Source organism: Theropithecus gelada, chromosome 11 (assembly GCF_003255815.1).
Source record: "Theropithecus gelada isolate Dixy chromosome 11, Tgel_1.0, whole genome shotgun sequence".
NCBI lineage: Eukaryota > Metazoa > Chordata > Mammalia > Primates > Cercopithecidae > Theropithecus > Theropithecus gelada.
In genome coordinates this window covers 6,825,152-6,843,934 of record NC_037679.1, presented here as the reverse complement: position 1 = coordinate 6,843,934, position 18,783 = coordinate 6,825,152, and the positions used below count along the sequence as shown (strand labels likewise).

The window sequence follows — 18,783 nt, the reverse complement described above, 5'->3', positions numbered from 1 at the left end:
GAGCATGGGGTGTGGCCTTTTCTCCAGGATGTGGAGGCAAAGACCATGCGGCTGGAAGAACATGGCAAAGTGGTGCTGGTGCTGGAGAGAGCCTCTCAGGGCGCCGGCCCATCTCGACCCCCAACCCCAGGCAGGAACCGGTAACATACCTGCCATGCTCCCTCTCCACACTGCCTCTCCTTTCATTTCCCAGTCTTTGCTCCCTTCCCCTGTGTCATATCCCTGCCCTCTGGCCACCCATGGATGGAGAGGTATTGAGGGACCAGGATGCACCCGCGGAGTCAGTCTCTTCCCTGTCCTAAGGTGGGACAGGGCTGGCTAATCGAGAAAAATGATGTAATTGGTTACTGATGTCTGCCCAGGTGTGGGAGTGGGGAGTGGTGGCACCAGTGCCATAGATTGGCCGTTTCTGCTAGGTATACAGTGATGTCTGGTACCCCAGAGAAGATCCTAGAGCTCCTGTTGGAGGCCATGGGACCAGATTCCAGTGCTCATGACCCAACAGGTAAGGGCAAGAGACACCCTGCCTGCTTTCTGACTCATTGGGTGGTCCATGCAGCCTGGGAGAGAGCCAGGTACCCTGCATCTGACCTCACCGAATGCTGGATTGGTCTGTACAGTGGTTGGCAATAAGTCCTCTTACCTGTGCTCTTGGCTTAGTGGGGGGCACTATCACAGGGGCTGGACACTGCTGGTACCTTGCAGGTGGTGGGATGTGGGGAAGGGTCCTTCCATCTGTCCATACACCTGTGCTCAGCAGACTTGGCCTCTGAAGCCTCCTCCCATCCCCCTACCCTGTCCTACAGAGACATTCCTCAGCGACTTCCTCCTGACCCACAGGGTCTTCATGCCCAGCGCCCAACTCTGTGCCGCCCTTCTGCACCAATATCCTTCCAGCCCCACGGGGATGGTGTGTGTAGGGGATAGGATGGTGCATAGGGTTGAGAGAATCTTACCAGTGTGGCTGTGCTGAGTCCTCTAAATGCCAGCCTGCTGCCAGGCCCAGCTTGCCTGGGGCCTGGGCATCCTGCCCGTCCTTTGCCTCAGGTGGGTGGCCCTGGTTGGATATTGTGGTTCCCTTGACTGGTGCCCACCTTCCATGCGGAGCCTGCGGGTGGCAGTGAGCAGGAACGCAGCACCTACATCTGCAACAAGAGGCAGCAGATCCTGCGGCTGGTCAGCCAGTGGGTGGCCCTGTATGGCTCCATGCTCCACACTGACCCTGTGGCTACCAGCTTCCTCCAGGTACCTGGGAGTGAGGCACAGCAGGGCTGGGCTGCCCGAGGTGGACACAGCTACAGCCATCTCAATGCATCTTGGCTCTTCTTAGAAACTCTCGGACCTGGTGGGCAGGGACGCCCGACTCAGCAACCTGCTGAGGGAGCAGTGGCCAGAGAGGCGGCGACACCACAGGTGATGCTTTGATTCTGTTAATTTGTCATTTCCATAACTGGCAGTGCCACGGGGACCAAGAGCATATGCTCTGGAGTCAAGCACTTGGCTTCAGATCCAGGCTGAACCACTTACTTCAATTCCTTGTTCTTATCAGTCCCCTTGCTGTTCACCCTCACGCCACACGTCCATCCATTCTCATGCGTCATGCACTCATTCATTTATTCATTCTCATATCCTGAGTGTACCTGCTGTTCTCACTTCCTCCATTGGGCATGCATTTATTACCAAATACCCTCAGTGCCAGTTTCTGCCAGCCCCGCCCAGTACATTTCCTAGACTTTACCTTCACCCTTGCAGGTGTTCCCACGGGAGCAGCTGAGATTCAGGGGGATCGGGAGCTCATCTGAAACAGCACTTGATCTGAAACCCTGGGTCTCCATCTGCCTTTAACTTTTTCCTTCCCCTCCTGGCCTTGGAAAATCACAAAGTCCAGGGGCCTGGTTTCAAGACCGTGTTTGCCCCTCTGTATGTGATACTTACCTGGTAGTGCTTACCTCTGAACCACTGGTGAGGGCCGGGGGGAATCCAGAGCCCCAGGGGCCTCCCTGCTGCTGGCCTAGGAATACGCGGGCTTGCTCACCTCCCTTCTCTCTTGTCCGCAGGTTGGAGAACGGCTGTGGGAATGCATCTCCTCAGATGAAGGTGTCTGCCTGGCCCCAGCTTCTTTCCTCTGCTCCTCCTGGACTGCAGGCCCCTCCTTCACCCCCTGACCCTGAGGGGCTCTGTGTGCGTGGGAAGCTCTCCTCCCACAGACACACCCTTGGGTCTGTGACAGGTGTTCACAGGGCCCTTGCTGCATGTGGTGCCCTGGGCCAGGCCGTGCCCGGAGGCGCAGAGGCCTAAGGTGGTCTCCCTCCTCCCCCACTCCCTGACTCCATGGGCCTTTTATTCCTTTTGGGAGGTAATTCATGCCCACAGGTAGAGCCTGGGAGATAAGGAATGGTGGCTGGAGTTGGCCTCTGAGGCCCACAGGGCTCCTGGTGGCCAGTGCTATGGGAGCTCAGAGGAAGGTGAGGCCCCTCCCTGGAAAGTCAGAGGTGGCCCCAGGCCATTCTCAGCTGGGGCTTAAAGGGAAGCAAAGAGGGGACGAGAAGATGTGACTGCAGCCAGGATTTGAGAAGATGTGACTGCAGCCAGGATTTGGTTAAGGAATGGTGGGAGAAAGAACTGGAAAGGTAGATTGGGTTGGTGGTGGGGAGGGCTGCACTGGGAATAAAATCCAGGGGCCTCACCGGCCAGCAGGCTCCCCGTGCTCCCAGCCTACTGTGCGTCCCAGCCTCTGCCTGCTGGAGGCTCTCACTGGCTTCTTCTCCTCCGAAGGCTAAGCCTGTTATCCCCTCAGGACCTTTGTACTTATCCCTTAGCCTGGAAGCGTCTTTCTCTGGCTCTGCCTGACAGGATCCTTCTTGTTCTCATCTCAGCCAAATGCTGGGTTCCCAGACAGGCCCCCTCCCATCTCCCTATCTGGAGCACCTTCCCCTTTCTCCCCACCGGGCTGTGCCGTGGTGTCCTCTGTGATTTTCTTCAAAGCACTCTTGCCAGGTGGAGTTGTTTTCTTTGCCTACTTGCTTTCTGTCCTTTGGTCTCTCTCCCATCCCACTGGAGGACTGACTTCCCTCCTGCGGGCCCCCACCTCCGCTTCTCCTTGCTCACATGCTGCCTGGCTCTTGGCTGACGCCCAGAAACTGATGTGGGCTCGCCCTCGCGGGCTGGGCACTGTGCTAGGTGCTGATGCTGCACTTCAGCCCTGGCCTGTGGGGCTGCAGTCAGGCAAGGGGCAGAGCAGTTAAACAACCCGTGATGTGCAGTGGCACGGGACACTTTCCGAGAATCTGCACTGGAGTCGGCTCCTGAAAATGGGAGGGGAAGGGCCGACTCCAGTGCAGATTCAGGGAAAGTGTCCCACGTAAGCGACTACTGGAGCTGAGAGCTGCAGGGGGCGAGGGTGGAGGAAGAAGAGGATACCTGACGGGCAAACCCAGGAGGAAAGGGAACCCAGGAGGAGGATCCCTGGAGGAGCGAGAGTGAGAGCAGGGCCCCAGAGCAGGCAGGAAGTGGGCAGGGCCCCATGGGCCAGGGCCAGGGGGTCTGATCTTTGTCCTAAGAGCAGTGCAGACCACTGAAGGGGTTTGAGCCAAGGTTGGCAAAGTCTGATTTGTGTTTTGAATAGGTCAGCTAAAGAGCCTGGGCTTTCTCCAGCAAACAGTGGCCGCCATTGAAGCCGAGGGTGGGAGCTTCACGGGGCTCTGGTCAGGCAGACTGGAGGAGGAGGGTTGGAGGCACCTGGGAGGGAGGAGGAGGAGCATAGTTGGGCCATTGGAGTAGATAAGGAGTGAGGCCTCGTGGGCAGGTGGAACTGAAATTAGCCTGGGCAGGGGAGAAGGGGGCATGGGAGACCCATTTCAAAGAAGAATCCTCAAAGCAAGATGACAAGCTACAGGAAGTGTGGAGGAGCCTGGAGCCTGGGAGAATGGCTGGGGAGCAGAGTGGTCTGGGAGGCAGGATGCAAGGATCCGATGGGTATATGGAGTGTGAGGTAATGGATCACTCATGTGGAAGGATCCAGGGGGTGTTTGAGACCAGGGTTTGGAAGAGAGTTCAGCACTGCTGGTAGTTTTGGGAATCACCCATGTACAGGCGACATATGAGGCAGTGAGGAACTCTGCAGGGGGCCCTGAGATTTGAAAATGTAGGGAAGAGCAATGGATTGAGGTCTGAACCTGGAGCATCTGCCATACGCAGAGCTGGGAGGAGGGACAGAGTCAGTACCAGAGTCGGAAAAAAGCAGGGTGGGAAGGGGAACCTGCGTCAGGAGCCTTGCCTGGTAGGTGCTGCCCCACCAGCAGAGGCTTGGCAGTGGTTTCCACGCACTGCATCTCTGCTGTGGACTGGGACAGGGCCGCTGGCACAGTGTTGGAGCACAGAGAGGGAAAGGAGCAGCAGGGATTCCAACTCTGCCAGTTAGCAGCTGTGTGGCTTTGGGCATGTTACTTAACCTCTCTGAGCCTCATTTATTTCATCCATAAATGGAAATAATAATGCTTTTGTCAAAGGTGCATTGTGAATATTTAGATCCTCAGAATAATGCCTGGCTTGTAGCAAATGGTAGCTGGAGGGAAAGGAAGAAAAAATCCAAGTCAACAGCTGAAGAGTTTTCATATCAGAACTGCTCTGGACCTATCTGGCAGAGGCAGAAGCACACACACGCAGGGGCATGGATTTGCCCCGCCCTTAGACACGTTGTGTCTTCTCCTGGAGCCTTGGTCCCAGGTGCCTTACCTGGGCTCAGGTGAATGTGGCAGGCAGAGCCCTCTGGTGGTGTGAATGCTGTGTGGCGCCCGTGCTCCTGGTGACACAGGGCCCTCACAATCCCTCCCTCCATGCTCTCCTCTCGTCCTCCCAGTCTTATTTTCTCGTTCCTCTTCCTCCCAGGCCCGGAACTTGCCTGTTTGGCTCCCCAACCAGGACGAGCCCCTTCCTGGCAGCAGCTGTGCCATCCGAGTTGGGGATAAAGGTTGGTGGTCTGAGCCAGTTGGGCACGCCTGACATCTGCACCCTGCTGTCTCTGCCTCTCTTGTCCTGCTGTCGTCGCTTTTGACCTGGGTGTGCCTGGGCCAAGGTGGCATGCTGTACTCCTCAGGGTCTGTGTTCCAGGCTGCTGCTGGCCACATCTGCCTCCTGTACCTCTTTTTTTTGCTCAGGGCCTCCCCACCTGCAGCTCAGCCTCTTGGGGATTCCTCCCACCCTTACTGCAATAACCGCCCTCTCCCTCCTGGGGTAGAGATCAGGCGGCCCTTCCCACAGTTCAGTCTGGTCTCCTCTTTAGTCCCCTATGACATCTGCCTGCCAGACCACTCAGTGTTGACCCTGCAGCTGCCTGTGACAGCGTCTGTGAGAGAGGTGATGGCGGCGTTGGCTCAGGAGGATGGCTGGACCAAGGGGCAGGTGCTGGTGAAGGTCAATTCTGCAGGTGGTGAGTTATGCCCCTGGATAGACCCCAAGGGAGGGTGGCCCCTCAGATCTGCGCCCAGGTCCCCCAGTCAAGATCATTGTCATCATTGTCATCTTTCTCGTCTTCCTCAGTGTGAATGATGGCTAGCATTCATGGGAGGTGGAGTGCATCTATTCGAAGTGCATTTCATGCAGTGTGTAAGAGCATGAGCTCTGGAGCCTGCTTCTTGCATTTGGCACCAGCCCTTTAGCTCCTTATCTGTGTGTCCTCCGGCAGGGTACTTCATCTCTCTGTGCTCCGTTTTATCATCCGTAAAATGGGAATAGTAGGAGTACTTGCCCCCTGGAGGAACTGTGAGGATCAAATGAGTTCATCTATGAAAGCATTTAGAATGGCGCCTGGCACATAGCGATACATAACTATTAGCTGCTATTACTATCATCATTTGTGTTTAGTCATTTAATATGAAATAATAACAATCTCATGAGGTGCAGGTACTTTTATCCTATTTTCAGACAAGAACACTGAAGCTCAAAGGGTGTGAGCTATTCCTCAAGCTCACACAGTGAGAGTAGCTGGTCTTGGAACTTAGGTAGTCTTCATTTGTTTAGTCACTCAGCAAACATTTTTGAGGATCAGCTATGAGCCAGCAATATGTTAGGAGCTGGAGATACCACAGCAGGTAAAACAGGTCAGCTTGATGGTTAAGAGCATAGACTGTGGACTCCCAGACGTGTGAAGGCATCTTAGGCTCACCATTTACTAGCTGTGTGATGCTGGGGAAGTTGCTTAACCTCTCTGAGCCTGCATTTCCTCACCTGTTAGATGAGGACTGTAATTGTATCTACCAAAGGGTTGTAATGGCTACTAAGTGAGCTAATGTGTGTAAAGCAGCACAGGGTCTGCCACAAAGTCAGTGCTGAGAACATGGTGGGCTCAGGATTATTAAGATGGGCCTCCAGAGAACCTGGAACATTCAAAACCACCATTCTCTGTGGAGGGCATGGGCCTGACAGCTGGAACCCAGGACAGACAAGAATTAGGGGCGTTCAAGAAGTGGGGATGAGAAAAGAAAAGCCTTCTCCTTTCAGTAAGTGGGGAGAGTTGAAGGCCTCCTGTGTGCCCTGCCCTGGGAAGCACTGCCCTCTGCTGGCCATTTGGTGAGTTGCAATTGCCCAAAGGGCATGTGTATTGAGACCCTACTATGTGCCAGGCACTGTTTAGAGCACTGATCGCCAAAGCACTTGGATTGACACCCATGTCAATAACCAATATTTAATTAAAACCCGCACCCCATGGTGTGAATATTTGTTTGTAAGTAATACACATATATTACTACATTAATATCATAATAAAGATAGATAAAATAGAAATTGATGGAGTAGAAATGCAAAGCAGGTAGAAAAAATAAATGTAAGTAGAAGAGCTCATATTTTCCCCAGGCACGTGAATGATCTGATGTGCCTTACTTTGGAGGCCACTGCTCTAGGGACTGGGAACTCAAGCACAGTCCCAGTCCATGAGGAGCTGATGAAAATCAACACCAAGGCTTATGTGAGACACTTCCCAGTTTTCAAAGAGCTTTTATACATAGCATATACTTATAGCTACTATTTATATACATTATTTTATTTGACTTATGAAATAGTCAGGGCAAGTCTTATTGTCTCCATTTTACCAGGGAGGAAAGTGAGGCTGAGGGAGGATCAGACCCTGCCCAGGTTCTTCCTGACTCACTGAGGATCTTTTCTCATTCTCTTGGATGTGCTTTCCTGGGCAGCGTGGCTGTGTGGGCACATGTACCTGTGTATTCTGAGCACCCGCCCAGGACTTCAACCCCGCTACGAGGAGAAACAACCTCCCAGCCTCCCAAACATCTCTTCCACCCTGTCCTCCAGCTGGTCCCTGGCCTCCCTCCCTTCCCCCACCCAGGCCGCCACTGCTGTCTTTGCAGATGCCATTGGCCTGCAGCCAGATGCCCGTGGTGTGGCCACATCTCTGGGGCTCAATGAGCGGCTCTTTGTTGTCAACCCACAGGAAGTGCATGAGCTGGTAGGGACCAGGCAGGGTGCCAGGGCCCAGGGAGGAGATCTATTTTGAGCCTGGAAGGGGTGGATTCTGGGGAGGGTCCCAGGGAGAAGAGGGAGGAAGGGCCTGGCTCTGGCTGCTGCTGGGTCCTCAGCATACAGAGAAAGGAGTGGGCTTCAGCTGATGGGGAAATTCCCAAGATTGTGCAGGGCAGGGGCTGGTAGCACTGGTTGGGAGCTCCCAAGGAGAAAGAGGAGGACCTGCCCTAGTTAGGGGTTCCCCAGGAGACAGGAGCCTAAAAGGAGGGGTCTCGGCACTGGGGAGCCCTATCCTCCAGCTGCTACAGCCCCTAGACACCCTCTACTCGCCGCTCCTGCCCTCCTAACCCTCCTGCTAACATGAGCATAGAGTCCTTGCCCCAACCCTCTCCCCCTACCCTGTGCCTTTCCCTGGATTCCTCAGGCAGCCCCCTGAGCACTCTCCCACCCGCAGACCCCACACCCTGACCAGCTGGGGCCCACTGTGGGCTCTGCTGAGGGGCTGGACCTGGTGAGTGCCAAGGACCTGGCAGGCCAGCTGACGGACCACGACTGGAGCCTCTTCAACAGCATCCACCAGGTGTGGGAGGCAGAGCTGGGGGAGGAGAGCAGGCGGCAGGAGGCCCGGCTCGGGCTCGGCATTCACTGACCTCGCCTGCTGCCCCTGCCCAGGTGGAGCTAATTTACTATGCGCTGGGCCCCCAGCATCTGCGGGATGTCACCACCGCCAACCTGGAGCGCTTCATGCGCCGCTTCAACGAGCTGCAGTACTGGGTGGCCACCGAGCTGTGTCTCTGCCCGGTGCCCGGCCCCCGGGCCCAGCTGCTCAGGAAGTTCATTAAGCTGGCGGCCCAGTGAGTCCCTGTCCAGCGGGTGGGGCGTGGCCAGAGTCCCTGGGCTACCTTTTCCTAAACTCCCCTCTTTGCTTAGTATGTTGCCAAATCTGCCACCCTATTTGTTCCCTGGGTCTCCTGGAGCCTCTGCCTTCCCACCGCATCCAGCTTGGGTCTCTGCAGAGGCTGGCCTGGCCGTTGTCTGGGGACACTGTGGGGGTGGCTGCTTCCCTTACCCTGAGGGTCTCTGGGTCTTCTGCTCACAGCCTCAAGGAGCAGAAGAATCTCAATTCCTTCTTTGCCGTCATGTTTGGCCTCAGCAACTCAGCCATCAGCCGCCTAGCCCGCACCTGGGAGGTAGGTGTGGTTTGGAGGGCCCCCCTCCTGAGGTCAGGCCTCAGGCCCTCCTGGGAGTGCTGGATGGGGTTGGGCCTCCCCCAGAGCAGCTGCTCATCTGCCTCCCTTTCACAGCGGCTGCCGCACAAAGTCCGGAAGCTGTACTCCGCCCTCGAGAGGCTGCTGGTGAGTGCTCAGCCCTGCCTGGCCTGGCTCTGCTAGGATCAGCTTGGCTCAGCCCTGCCCTCCAGACATCCTCACTCTTGGCTTCCCCACAGCCCCTATACCTGTCCTTTGTCACTTTCAGGGTTCCCAACCTCGGCCCGGGGCCTAGCTCCGGCCTGTGAGTTTGGGGAGCTGGCTGAGGAGGGGGTGTTCAGCACTAGGATAGGGGTTGCATGGTGCACTCTGGCCCTCAGTGTGTGTCTGCATGGGGGCAGGAGATCCTGTGTGAAGACTGGGCTGGAGCATGTGGGTGTCCGGTCCTGGGGTCTGAGGTACCAGGGCAGCGTCAGGGGCTCCAGAGCCCAAGGGCCTGGCACAGAGCGCCCATGGTGCACCAGGGCCTGTCTGCCCCTCAGGAGCTCCGAGGGGCTTGTAGAACAGGCGAGGAAAGACTTGGGGGTGGAACCTCCCACCTCCAGGAACTTTTGAGGATTTTGTCTGTTCTGGAGAGAAGCAGAGAAGAGGTACTTCATCAGCGTAGCCTGGGAGCTCTTGAGAGAAAATCCACCTCGTGGGGCTCAAGGGGTTCAAAGGAGTTTACTCTCCAGAGAGAGAAAGGGAGAGAGAGGGAGGGACAGAGAGAGACAGGGACAGAAAGGGACAGAGAGATGACAGAGACAGACTTTTCCAAGAAACTTGGGGCCCCTCTAAGTGCTGTGAATTTTCTCAGTGCTAATGGGAGGCTGGAAGCCCCGTGCTCGCCTGTGACAGAGCCTGGGTGAAACCTGGGGCTGAGGAGAGGCTGAGTTGGGGCCTCTGCACCTGCTGTGGGATGGGCATGTGGCCCCTCCTTGGTTGGGTAGGGTCTGTGGTGGCTTATGCTGTGTGCAACCCCCTCAGTGTGGCTTCTTCCCCTAGGATCCCTCATGGAACCACCGGGTGTACCGACTGGCCCTCGCCAAGCTCTCCCCTCCTGTCATCCCCTTCATGCCCCTTCTTCTCAAAGGTAACAGGGCTTCCTGCCTCCGTTCCCCCATTCCCACGTTCCTGCCTCTGTCCCCCCATTCCCACCTTCCTGCCTCCATCCCCCATCCCTCTTCCTGCCTCCGTCCCCACATTCCCCTCTTCCTGCCTCTGCTCCCCCATTCCCCCTTCCTGCCTGTCCCCCCATCCCTCCTTGCTGCCTCCGTCCCCCCATTCCCCTTCCTGCCTCCGTTCCCCCATTCCCCCTTCCTGCCTCCGTCCCCCATTGCCCCCTTCCTACCTCTGTCCCCCATTCCCCTCTTCCTGCTTCCGTTCCCCCATTGCCCCCTTCCTAACTCCGTCCCCCATTCCCCTCTTCCTGCTTCCGTTCCCCCATTCCCCCTTCCTGTCTCCGTCCCCCCATTCCCCCCTTCCTGCCTCCGTTCCCCCATTCCCCCTTCCTGCCTCCGTCCCCCATCCCCCCTTCCTGCCTCCGTCCCCCATCGCCCCCTTCCTACCTCCATGCCCCACCCCCCTTCCTGCCTGTCCCCCCATTCCCACCTTCCTGCATCCGTCCCCCCATTCTCCCTTCCTGCCTCTGTCCCTCCCTTCTCCCCTTCCTGCCTCTGTCCCCCCATTCCTCCTTCCTGCCTCCATGCCCCCATTACCCCTTCTTGCCTCCATCCCCCATTCCCTGCTTTCTGCCTCCATCCCCTGCTTCCTACCACCATCCCTCCATTCCCCCCTTCTTGCTTCCGTCCCCCATCCCATAGTTATCTGTGTGTGCACTCACACTGTTGGAGAGATTACACCTCAAGTGCTGATGCCTCGGGGAGCGCAGAGATGAATTAGGAGTTCTTAGGCTGGAAGAATTAAGACATCCAGACAAATACGGGCTGCCTTTCAGGGCCTGAGAGATACAAGGAAATGCTGCTGGGGCCTGGAGCAGGCAGAGGCAGGGGCTCTATGGGGTGAGGTAGGCCCAAGGGAGCCGTTATGCCCTTCACCTTTTCTGGGCTACAGAGGGCAGAAGTTTGGGGACCTATGAACAAAACCTGTCTCTTTGCAGACATGACCTTCATTCATGAGGGAAACCACACACTAGTGGAGAACCTCATCAACTTTGAGAAGATGGTGAGTTCAGGGAGCAGGTGTTGACTACTAACATAGGTTGGGGGACATGACTGTGGCCTGGGAAGGGGCAGGGCTTGGAGGCGGCTTAAACTTGTTATGAATAATATGAGGATGAATACTTACTGTGTAATAGCCCCTGCCTTATTCCACTGCAACTGGAAGGTCTGCCAGGGTGCCAGCCTCAGAGATCTCACGATTCAACAAGAGCCCTTCCAGCCCTCTTCTCTCTAAGCCTTTCTCACCTGGCCTCTGCCTCCTGTCCTCTGCCTGGTCCCCTCTGGGGCGAAGTACACATGACCCCAGCTCTTACAGCCCCTTATCTTTGGTTCAGAGGGAGCTTGGCCTCCCTGCTGCTGCACAGGGCAGGACAGGGTTTCTCCCTCAGGCAAGAGCTCATGTCCCGGTGTTGTCCACAGAGAATGATGGCCAGAGCCGCGCGGATGCTGCACCACTGCCGAAGCCACAATCCTGGTGAGAGGGCGGGTCCCCGGGGCGGGCAGTCCCCCACCCTACATCCTCTGTGAAGCTCCAGGGTGGCCCTGACTCCGTGACCCCTCCCCACCCCCCGCAGTGCCTCTCTCACCACTCAGAAGCCGAGTTTCCCACCTCCACGAGGACAGCCAAGTGGCGAGGATTTCCACATGTAAGTGGCTGGCGGTGGGAGGTGGGCGGGGAGGGAGTCCTCATGGTAGTTACTCATGGCTGGCACATCCTGGGTACTTGCCATGTGCCAGACACAGAGCCCGGCCCTTCCATACATGATGCTGATAATGTTCAGACTCTGTGCTCTGAGCCACAGGACTCTTCTGTCCCCTCACCTGTGGGGTGGGCAGGGACAGCCATCTTTAGGAATTGGTGATGGGAAGTGGTTGGTGGGTGGTGGAGAGCAAGAAGGCAGATGTAATATGGCTCCTTGGAGGGGGAAACGTTGAGTTCCACAAAGGGACGTCGGTGCCTCCCTGACCGCTCTCCTCCACCAGGCTCGGAGCAGTCCCTGAGCACCCGGAGTCCAGCCAGCACCTGGGCTTATGTCCAGCAGCTGAAGGTCATCGACAACCAGCGGGAACTCTCCCGCCTCTCCCGAGAGCTGGAGCCATGAGGAGGGGCTGGGACTAGAGCTGGAGCAGGCACTTGTGGTCTGGAAAGCCAGGGCGTGCCGGGCCAAGATACCCACAGGCTGGCCACAGCTGAGCAGGGCTCTCTGTGGAGTGGACTCGAGTCCCTGGAGCAGGCAGCGTGGAGGCAGCCGTCCCCTGTGATGACTGGCGGCTAAGGAGGACCTTGGAGTGGACCCAAGCCGGGAATAAGGAATGACCCAAGGCCAAGGAAAGGGGGACAGAGAGGCCCCAGGAGTGGGTGGAGAGTGGAGTGCGCTGGGATGTTGTGTGCAATAGAGAGCTCTCCACACCAGGTGTTTTCCAGATTCTGTGCCTCTGGCTTTGTTGTCCAGCCAGGCCTGCAGTTTGTTTTCACAGTGGACACAGAGAGAGGCTGCATGTGTGTACCGTGTGTGGCAAGGGCAGGGCCTTGGCCTGGGGCAGGGGCCCCCTGCTTTCTTTCTACAGCATCTGAGATAAACATCGGGCGGTGGGGCTTGGGGCTGCGAGCCTGTGCAGTGGTCCCTGAGAAGCTTTATTGTTACTGTCAACATAGTAGTGTGCTCCAGGCCAGCCTGGAGGGGGTGTGGCAGGGAGGCTGAGGCCCCGCCCTCTGGGAAGGAGCTATGGAGGAGAAGCGGCCCCATATTGGGCATGGGCCAGGATCCTGATGCCACCCAGATGGGCCTCCGGGGCTCTGGCCACAGGGCGGGCTGGAGCCTGGAGCCCCTGTCAGCAGCCAGCCAGGGTGACCATAAGCTCCCCATGGTGATCCAATATGACTTTACAGTCCAGATGTAACTGGCAGCTTCCTCCCTACTACAATCCCTGCTGCTCCACACTTGAGCTCATCCTGGCCTGTTGGGTGGTGTTCAGGCTTCTGGGGTCTTCTGGGGGTGGCTTGTGATAGAAACAATGCTGAAGCTTCCACGGAGAGCCCATCGCTTGTTGAGGCCTGACAGACTTCCAGGAAATCAGGGTTTATCATCAGTGTTGAGAATGGTCCCAGCAAGCTCTGGTCACATGAATTCCTCTCTTCCCTTCCCCTTCAGCACTTCCCCTAGGAACCAGCTACTGCGGGACCCCTCCTGCGAGGCAGAGCTCACCCAGGAAGCTCCAGGGACTCCACCCTTTTGCCTCACTATTGCCCTGAGTCCTGGCAGCAGGAGGCACTTGTCTGGCCAGAGAGAGATCTCATGGCCCCTGGCATGACCCCTGGCATGACCCCTGAGTAGGTATTGAGGCCGCAGGGTCTTGGGCGTCTGGAGGCAGCTGGTTTGGCCCCTCTGCACTTCAGCTCCATGGCTGTGGATAGACAGGCCCCCTGCTTCCAGAAAGGGTCAGAGCCTTTAGCAGGGAGGCAGCACAGCTGGGCTTAGACCTCAGGTCACTAAGTGAATCTGAGCAAGTCAGTGAACAGTTTTCTGCCTTCTCCACCTGTAAGCCAGATATGATAAATGCCATCCCGCACTTAGTGACAAACACATGAAACAGTAGCTCCTGCCTCTGTAGCAGAGGTGACAGCCAAGGGCAGTCCTGTGCTATCTAGGTCTGGTAGCGGGGCAGCCTTGCCTCAGGTGAGGGCTGAGGGAGAGACTGAGGTGGAGCAGATGGCAGTGGTAACCAAACCAGTTCCCTTGCCTTGGGTGGGGACAGAGGAGAAGCACGGAAGCATCTGGAACTAAGCAATCAGGACAGGAGGCTCAAGCCTGGGTGAGTCAGGAGTCCAGGGGCTTTCTTCTCTTCCAACCCACTGTCTGCTGGTGTCTCGGCAAAAGCCAGCCACGGCCCTTCGCCATCCTTCAGACTCCAGGGTGAGCCCAGCCCAGCGACACAACAGAAACCAAGCGCCATGGGGGCTGGTGTCCTCCACCAGCATTTCTCCTCTGGTCACATCTGTGTCCTGATGGGACTTCTCCCTCCACCTTGGACCATCAGCTTTACAGTCCAGACCACCCTGCGGCCTCCCAGCTGCCCCAGTCTCTTGGGCAGGATGCCTTTTGAGCCTGTTGGGAGAGGCCTTGCCAGGAGAACAGTGCCTGGGGCAGGCAAGAGGACACAGTCTTTGGGAGCCAGAAGAGCTGCGGCCCAGGGGGCCGGGCCACTCCCAGAGGACAGGAAGCCCAAAAGCAGGGAAAGGCTCCGTGTTACGGTGGCCCCATGCTTGGAGGCTGTGCTGCCTTCTCTCTCCCTGACTGCCCAGGCATGGGGTGGCGTGGGGCATGAAGCATCCTCTGGTGTTCCCTAGTAGCCCAGGCTGTGTGCAGGGGCTCCCATTTTGTGTCTCAGTTGCAGGAAGCCACGAAAGGAGGAGAGGCTCATGGGACTGCTGAGAGGAAGGTGTGAAGAAAGGGAGTGTGGCCCTACATCAGTCCTTTAAAAAGCCTCTGTTACCTGAAAGGAGATCAAGCAGAGAGGAATGGTTGCATATGTGTCCTACTGGGCAGGACAGGACAGGACAGAGGGAGGTCATTGTTACACACACATCTCCCCCTCCTTTCCTCCTTCCCCTCCACTTCCCTGTGAAGGCCTGGGGCAGGCTCAGGCCCCAACTGTGGGGTACACACCAGGGAGGGCCACGCCTCCCGACAGAAGGGGTGGAGTGGTCAGTGGAGCCAGCACCCTCTGCTGCTTCAACATCTCCGCCTGGAGCCAGCTGTCCCCTCTCTCCCAGGCTCCATCCGAACAAAAGGAAGGCACAGCCTGAGATCCGGCTCCCCATACCCCTCCATTCAGCACTCAGTTAGAGCTGGGTGGGGGCATGCCTGCCTTCACACGCTGCCTTATGGCTTTTGTGTCCCCAACAGCCCTCAGCCTCTGGCTGCTCTTCTTCCCAATAGTCACAAGATTTACCATGATAATAATAGGTTAAGACTTGAATAGTGTTTTCATCCTCTTTCATCTTCACTCTGTCTCACGTTATCTTATTTTTATCGTGATGACAGAATAGGTACTACAGGTATTTTTACCCTGGTTTTACAGTCAAAGAAACTGAGGCACAGGCAGGTTTGCCCAAGGTCACATAACTGCTTAATAGCAGGGTAGACAGGTGAAGTAACTGGATGTGTATCAGCCATGCCCTTTCCCCATGCCCCCGGCACTCCCCATGACAGCTCCCTGAATCCCAGCATTTTATTCTTTTGTAGGATTAGACCCAAGCATATAAATTCCTTTTTCCCTCTCTCCATTCCCACATCCTTTTATTTTCACATACTTACTATAGGCCTTGTAGGGGCTCTGTGAACCAGACAAAGGCCAGGTACAGTGGCTCATGCCTGTAATCCCAATGCTTTGGGAGGCTAGGCGTTTTGAGACCAACCTGGGCAACAAAGCAAGACCCGGTCTCTATAAAAAATAAAAATGACCCGGGTATGCTGGTGTGCACCTGTAGTCCTAGCTACTTGGGAGGTTGAAGTAGGGGGAATCACTTGAGCCCAGGAGTTCGAGGTTACAGTGAGCCGTAACTGCACTCGTCCTTTCTTTGGTTGACAGAGAAAGACTGTCTCTAGAAAAGAAAAAACTAAGACTGGTAGTTCTGGCCCTCATGGGGTCAATCATCCAGCTAGGCAGCCAAGTCCATCAGTAACAGAAGATGCTGAGGGATGAAGTCCAGAGCAGCAGAATCCCAGGGCCGCGGCATCTCAGTGCTTACCCTAAGCATTGAGGCCCAGAGCTGCTCCCGTCGGAGCATAGGTTCATAGCCCCAGCTCCTCTGAGCCCTGCATAGCTCTGTCCCCTGAGATGGGGGTGCTCTCCCCTTACCACTGGCACAAGCCACCTGAGTAGCAAGCAGGTATGGTGGCTGGTGGCTGCAGCAAATTCCGACCTGGCAGTTGTCCTCAGCCCCTTTCTCCCTTCCACAGACCTATAGGCCAGAAAGTACATGTCTTTCCAAAATGTGTCCTAGTACCCCAACCCACACTCAGTATTGAGCTCCTCCTACATCGGCCAGGCCATGGATCTATACTAAGTAAGTGTCCACCCAGGCCTGTCCAGTTGCTGCAGCCAATTTAGGCACCCTCCTCTCAGATTCTGGACTCTTCAAGACCTGAGCTGTAGCCTTCTTGCAGCACAGTCTGCTGGCATCTGAGGGTGAAGGGGCTTGCAGGCCAGGACACAGGTGACTGCCGTCCCTCCCAGTGATGATAAAACTGGATCATCCTGAGAAGCTGAGTCTGACTCAGCTGCACTTAGAAAGAGTCTTCTCTCCCATGCCTGGGGGCCTTCCTAGAGCAGGTGCCTCGATGGGGTCAGGGGAGGATGCTGCTGGTGGTAGTTGGTAGAACACAGAGGAGCCTGGTGACTCCCAGAAGATAGAAGGTTAAGCTCACAGCTCGGACCCACTTTTTGTGCTAGGAGGTGTGGGATTCTGGTTGTGCGTGTGTATGTAGACTCTGACCAGTGTGCACCCTGGACCAGTGAGCTGGATGCTTCAGGCTTCACCCTGACTCTGCCTGCCTTGCTCTTGGCCCTTGGAGAGCACTCGGGTCTTGGTTTTCTCACTGGAGTGAGTTGTAGGCAGCTAGAGCTGTTTTGGACTGCTGAATGGAGGGCTGTACTGGCTTTCCTGGCACTTAGGTGATCCTAGCCAGCAGAGAGGTAGAGACAGGGTGCCTTTTTAGGGGGCCAGGACAACAGGATATTTTAAACTTACTTGACCACCCAGAAAAGTGTCCTGTCCACCAGAGTATAAGGCAGCATAGGGGATCCCATAGGTGGGCAGTGTGCTGGGGCAGGGGGGCCTCTGTCTCTCAGTAGCCCTGGGCAAGGCAAGTGCCTTCCTCTCCCTGGGCCTCACTTTCCCCATTTAGAAACAGGAATTTGGATGAGAAATGTTTGAGGATCTATGAATTCGGCAACTCAGGGTGTCAAAAGGGCCCCTTTAAGCATCTTCCCAGTGGTGGCTTCCAGCCATGACTGCTCATGGGAGGGATAGTGAGCTGCAAGCACTGTTTCATTGGAAGGGTTCTCAGAGCTCCCTACCCCTGAGTGTTGCTCCCTGCTACCTGCCTGAGTGCATGACTGCTTGCCTTTTACTCTTTGAGTTCTAGTTGTCAGTAGAAGGCCCCTGTTATGTAGATACATAAGTTGGGAAGATTCTAATAGCCCAATTGTAGATTCTAATTAATATTTCTAATGGTCACTCTTAAAAGAATGGAAAAAGAAGAGCCTCAAGGCAATGGCATTAGGGGAATTTTAATGGCATGATCAGTGGCAAGGTCCAGAGATGATTACTTGGGTGGGAGAGTGTTACAGGGGTCCTGGGAAACAGGGCATCCAGGGTGGGAATCAGAGCGAGAGGTAGGTGGCCAGTTTCACCCTCTCAGCCTTGCTGGGGCTGAGTCCTGCAGGAGCAACCTGTGTGCTGGAGGGAGAGCCTGCACATGCAGGCTGGACTCTGATGGCCCAGGGAGAAGGTCAGCAATCTTTGTTTCTCTTCTCTGGTTCTTGACTCCATGCCAGGCAGCTGTGGATAATCTCATCAAATAGAGCACAAGGCTCAGGAGGCTGAGCCATGGAGTTGCTGCTCTTAGCTTAGCCCCATTGAAGCTTTTAGCTTCTCCCAGAATAAAGCACTCTTCCTCAGGCTGCAGGACACAGCCCCAGAAAACGGGTGGTTCCTTTTGGCACCAAACCAGGTGAGTTAGACGGTGCGACTCATCAAAGGGCCATCCCCAAGACTTGAAAATACTGAGGGTGCACATGTTTTAAATGAAAATATATCTTTGGAATTATAAAATAAATATTACATCATAGAGACTGTAGATTAGAGAAACTGCCACCTTCTCACTATTGTCATTTTCAGAACTTTTTTTTTTTTTTTTTGAGATGGAGTCTCGCGCTGTAGCCCAGGCTGGAGTGCAGTGGTACAATCTCGGCTCACTGCAAGCTCCACCTCCTGGGTTCACGCCATTCTCCTGCCTCAGCCTCCCGAGTAGCTGGGACTACAGGTACCTGCCACCACGCCCGGCTAGTTTTTTGTATTTTTAGTAGATGGGGTTTCACCATGTTAGCCAGGATGGTCTCAACCTCCTGACCTTGTGATCTGCCTGCCTTGGCCTCCCAAAGTGCTAGGATTATGGGTGTGAGCCACCGCCCCTGGCCCAGAACATTTTTATTTGTATTTTTAATTTTTATTTCTTTGAGACAGAGTCCTGTTCTGTTGCCCAGGCTGGAGTGCAGTGGTGAGATCTTGGCTGACTGCAGCCTCTACCTCCCAGGTTCCAGCAATTCTCCTGTCTCAGCCTCCTGAGTAGCTGGGATTACAGATGTGCATCATCACGCCCGGCTATTTTTGTATTTTTAGTAGAGATGGGTTTTTACCATGTTGGCCTGGCAGGTCTCGAAGTCCTGACCTCAGGTGATCTGCCTGCCTCAGCCTCCCAAAGTGCTGGGATTACAGGTGTGCGCCACTGTGCCCAGGCACAAAACATTGTTAATATTCATTTTTCAGGCCTTTCCTAACCATCCTATCTAAATTACACCCTTTGTGGCCCCCCCTTTTTTTTTTTAAACAAACATCTGGTCTTATGTATTAGGCACTGTTCGAAAACCTTTGCAAGTATTAACTTATTCTATCCTCACCATTGTCCTCTAAGGTACTCTTACTTGTTCTATTTTAGATCTGCCAGGGAAATTGAGGCACAGAGGGGTGAGGGAACTTGCCCAGGGTTGTACAGCTGGTGAGTGTCAGAATTGGGATTCAAACCCAGGCAGCTTGGCTTTAGAATCAACAGTCTGAGCTTTGTGTCCTGCTGCCCAGACCTGGCTGTAGATGCTCT

At 55.5% G+C, this 18,783-nt stretch overlaps 1 protein-coding gene and 1 long non-coding RNA gene across 4 annotated transcripts in view; one reads left to right on the top strand and one right to left on the bottom strand.

Annotated features, from left to right (window-relative positions):
- The window catches only part of RAPGEF3 (Rap guanine nucleotide exchange factor 3), a 36,755-nt gene extending 21,874 nt beyond the window's left edge, over positions 1 to 14,881 (top strand). For 2 of the 3 annotated variants that reach the window (XM_025403764.1, XM_025403765.1), the window contains exons 11-28: positions 28 to 140; positions 417 to 505; positions 807 to 885; positions 1,095 to 1,245; positions 1,331 to 1,413; positions 2,058 to 2,097; positions 4,888 to 4,969; positions 5,282 to 5,428; positions 7,362 to 7,459; positions 7,928 to 8,053; positions 8,146 to 8,327; positions 8,573 to 8,663; positions 8,778 to 8,828; positions 9,726 to 9,813; positions 10,840 to 10,904; positions 11,321 to 11,375; positions 11,476 to 11,547; positions 11,885 to 14,881. In XM_025403764.1, coding sequence (XP_025259549.1) covers positions 28 to 140; positions 417 to 505; positions 807 to 885; positions 1,095 to 1,245; positions 1,331 to 1,413; positions 2,058 to 2,097; positions 4,888 to 4,969; positions 5,282 to 5,428; positions 7,362 to 7,459; positions 7,928 to 8,053; positions 8,146 to 8,327; positions 8,573 to 8,663; positions 8,778 to 8,828; positions 9,726 to 9,813; positions 10,840 to 10,904; positions 11,321 to 11,375; positions 11,476 to 11,547; positions 11,885 to 12,003 — 1,731 coding nt within the window. In that variant the 3' untranslated portion in view covers positions 12,004 to 14,881. The remainder of the gene's footprint in view (positions 1 to 27; positions 141 to 416; positions 506 to 806; positions 886 to 1,094; positions 1,246 to 1,330; positions 1,414 to 2,057; positions 2,098 to 4,887; positions 4,970 to 5,281; positions 5,429 to 7,361; positions 7,460 to 7,927; positions 8,054 to 8,145; positions 8,328 to 8,572; positions 8,664 to 8,777; positions 8,829 to 9,725; positions 9,814 to 10,839; positions 10,905 to 11,320; positions 11,376 to 11,475; positions 11,548 to 11,884) is intronic. The other variant, XM_025403766.1, reaches the window with a different exon arrangement.
- Positions 6,669 to 10,681, bottom strand: LOC112635558. Its single transcript, XR_003121938.1, has 2 exons — positions 10,583 to 10,681; positions 6,669 to 9,409 (listed from the first exon to the last, which is right to left on the bottom strand). It is a non-coding gene; the product is annotated as an uncharacterized LOC112635558 (long non-coding RNA).
- Positions 14,882 to 18,783: the final 3,902 nt, after the last annotated feature.